At 37.7% G+C, this 3,577-nt stretch overlaps 1 protein-coding gene across 1 annotated transcript; it reads left to right on the plus strand.

Moving 5' to 3' along the window:
• The first annotated feature begins 385 nt into the window (after nt 1-385).
• On the plus strand, nt 386-3,255 carry LOC149666141 (uncharacterized). Its single transcript, XM_089841487.1, has 3 exons — nt 386-459; nt 1,242-2,516; nt 3,153-3,255. The coding sequence occupies exons 1-3, from the start codon at nt 386-388 to the stop codon at nt 3,253-3,255; spliced, it is 1,452 nt and encodes a 483-aa protein (XP_089697613.1).
• Nucleotides 3,256-3,577: the final 322 nt, after the last annotated feature.

Genomic DNA, 3,577 nt, shown 5'->3' on the forward strand with positions numbered 1-3,577 from the left:
GCTATCTGGTAAGTTAGTGAGGTCAGGAGTTAGATAATTAAAGTTTTGTACAATAGATTTATTTAGGCAATTTGAGTCCGTCTTTTCCCCTGTAGAGAAGCGAATATTGAGACGCGGAGGTTGGCTACCAATCTGATGGTTAATTTTATGCCAGTGTGTATTCAATCCCAAGTTTATTATTTTCATTCTATTTACTATACTACCACTTTAATGTAGTAATAAAAACCGAAGTTTAGAGCGGATCACCTATTTAGCGCATTTTGACATTTAATGCACGTCGGGGGAAGTGGCGCTATGTAGGTTACATATAAGCTGACCGTCACATCACACGCGTTTTAGAACCCTTATATTTGAGTTGGTTTTTAATTTTGCGCGTCCATCATAGATGGCACTTAAAATTGATAGATTTATACTGGATCTTTCGTGTTTACTGTTTACGCGTGCGGCGGTGCGAGACAGGCAAGGGGGCTCGCGCTCGCTTCGGGATTTTATCTCTCTCCTTCAACTCGCATGTGTGACGTCACACTGGACCTGCCCAACTCTGCTTGGCGAACGCTGGCATAGGAATCAGGGCGCACGATTTAAAATTTTGTAACTATAACCTTAATTATTCTTTAAACTGCGATAAATTAAAGAATTGAAATATGGGTTTGTTTAGTTAATTGAGGAAAATGAAAATTTTTAAACTAAAGTTGACGAAAAATTGACAAAACATTATTAGACTTTGTGGAATTAACATTCAAGGTTCGCCGGAAAAAGAGTTGCCAGCCGTGTTGCCACGCAAGACCATTAACAACCCCGGGAGTTACGGTTGTTTTCGCGACAAGGGTGCCACCAATCGGCAACGGATAGAAACTTATCGGGTGTACAGAACTTCCGGTTCCGGATATCGCTTAAAAAAAATAAAATGGTCTTCTTCTAAATTCGGAGGCCGAGGCCGCAACGGTTTAATGTACAATTATGATAAAATAGCAAAATAATATATCGCTAAATTGCTCCTGGCCCATTCGACCGAAATGTAGCCGAATTTGGCGGTAAATTATTGCAATAATTTGGTCTAAAAAGCCTCTATAGTTATCTTCTTATAAAAATGTTTTAGCCAATTAATGTTTTTTACATAATTCGTTTAGTATATAATTAGCGTTTTAGTAATGAAAAGGTTCACAAGTTTACTAGGCTGTCTGTTATCAACTTAAATTATGGAGCGAATTGTTAATAATAATTGTGTATGATTTTAACAGATTTTTGTTTAACCTTAATAAAAATGTCGGCACAACTTGCTACTATGTTTGTAGAAATAAGGCATGCAACATAAAAGTAACTACTTTCAATGGAATTATTCAAGGTTTTATTCCCGTTCACCCTACGCACGAATCGGATATGAAAATCATTACTCAGTTAAAAGCCAAAGCAAGTATGCTGACAGAAATTGACCAATCATCCAGTAGAAGAAAACGAATTCGCGACGTCTTCACTGATGTTTGCACCGAGGCAAAGAGGAAAGCTATGTCAAATGGTATTGCGGAATTGGAAATTCAAGCCATAATACCTGAATTTAAGTCTGTTCGCACTGCTCTTTATCGTCACAAAAGCAAAAATATGCCTCTTAATCCATCGAGTAGGGAAAATGTAATAATCAATGAACGATGGCAGAACGTCGGGGAAACGAACGAGCCTTTTCTTCTTTTTAACGACGGAACCAAAGAAAAAATTTTGGCCTTCGCCACCAATGAGTTTTTCCTATTACTATGTCAGTCTGAGTCGGTTTTCATGGACGGCACTCATTACTCCTGCCCGAATCAATTCAAGCAACTATACATCCTACATATACCTTACAGTGATATCATGTTGCCTATCGTATATGTCTTGCTACCCGGTCACTCCAAAGGTGTATACTCTCGAATGTTTTATTTAATTTCCGCCGCAGCAACCACCAAAGGATTAGTTTTTTCGCCTAAAACATTTCATGTAGATTTTGAAAGCGCAATGCTTTCAACGAAAAATGGACTTTTTCCTCAAGCAAAAACAAAAGGGTGCTTCTTTCACTTCAAACAATCCGTGTGGAGGGCTGTCAATAGCAATCATCTCTCGGAACAGTATAAAAATAACAAAAACGTTAGACTAATGGTTCGCCAGCTCGCGGGATTATCATTAGTTCCACCGAGCGAACTCGACGAACTATGGTTAATGCTGCAAGATACATTTCCAACAAATGACCCAAGTGTAACGAAATTTCTAGATTATTTTGTAAACACTTGGATGGAAAACACCCTGCATCCACCTGAAACATGGAATCACTTCTCATGCTACGAATTACGCACCAACAACCATTTAGAAGGACTGCACTTCAAATTAAATAGCAAGTTTCCTACCAAGCCAGCATTGTTTCCGTTTCTTGCAGAAATACAAAAATTACAAGTCGATTTTCGTGGGAACAAACTTGATATTGATGTCGGAAAACCTCCAAATCCACCCAAAAAAAATTCCTCAAATTCAATGAAAGATACAAAAATGCTGTTTCACTTTATAATACCGAAATTAAGAACCCCAATTTAAACGGAACTCAAGCCGCATTAAAACTTCTAAATGCCATAGCAGTGAACGTAAATTTTCACATCTAATTGAATTATATTTTGTACCTAAATAAATGAAAAATTAATGGTCATATTGGACTTATAACTTTTTGGGTATTAATTAATCGTAATTAAAACGGAACAAGTCTTATTATACTTCGTTCCCTCTTGCCTTGAAACCTTACCTAGCCTAACCTAACAGTAATGTTTTGGAAAAGGCATATTATTTGAGAAGTCCATGAAGCTAAACATCAATATTTTGGAAAAGGCGTAACATTGATAAATGATTTATAAAACTAATATACTAGCTTGGAACTTTCGGTTGAAGGGAATTCGTTCCAATGGGATTCGATTGAATGGGAAAATATTCCCTTTTTTATAGAAAACCGCCATTGGGCTAGATTTTAAAATACTGGCTAGAAATTGTCTGACGAATGGGATTCGTTCCAATGGTATTCGGTTGAATGGGCAGACTCCGCTAAATTAGCTTGATATCCGCAATTTGGTAGTTAAAAAAATAAGTACACGATAACATTTTCATTCTCATCTTTCTCTTCGTGATCCGCCATTTTTATATAGCAAAGAGGAACCTGTAAACCGGAAATTTGGTACCCCTAATAGTTTCCTCAATATACCGCAAGGGTCGCTAGGATTGCGCGTAACAGAAAACAATGAAAAGTAGAAATCTTGCGTTGCGAATCCCGGGGGTTGTTAATGGTCTTAGCACCCACACACGAAACACTAAGCATGTCGTAAGAAGAGTAGAAATAGAGAGGGAAGCCCGGAAAAAGAGCTTACATCTTAGGAAATAGTTTTTAAATCGTCGAAGGCTCCGACTGGAGCAGCATCGAACGTCAGATGTTTTGCAGACAGTAATCTTTGTTGGTCGTACATGAACGGCACTGTCGATGTTGAGAAAAAAGACAAAAAATATAAAAGTCCGTAATTCACTGGCTCTGGTAACAGGTCAAATTTCTGGAAATGCGTAGGTGAAAAACAGTTAG

The sequence above is a fragment of the Phalangium opilio genome, unplaced genomic scaffold (assembly GCF_054372755.1).
Source record: "Phalangium opilio isolate 3A_F unplaced genomic scaffold, DU_Popi_V2 ptg000060l_1, whole genome shotgun sequence".
In the NCBI taxonomy this organism is placed as follows: domain Eukaryota; kingdom Metazoa; phylum Arthropoda; class Arachnida; order Opiliones; family Phalangiidae; genus Phalangium; species Phalangium opilio.

Coding starts and splice junctions, on each gene's coding strand:
- LOC149666141 (XM_089841487.1), top strand. CDS start 386: ATGGCACTTAAAATTGATAGATTTATACTGGATCTTTCGTGTTTACTG. Junction 460..1,241: donor CGTGCGGCGGTGCGAGACAG/GCAAGGGGGCTC, acceptor TGATTTTAACAG/ATTTTTGTTTAACCTTAATA. Junction 2,517..3,152: donor ATGAAAGATACAAAAATGCT/GTTTCACTTTAT, acceptor ATTTTTATATAG/CAAAGAGGAACCTGTAAACC.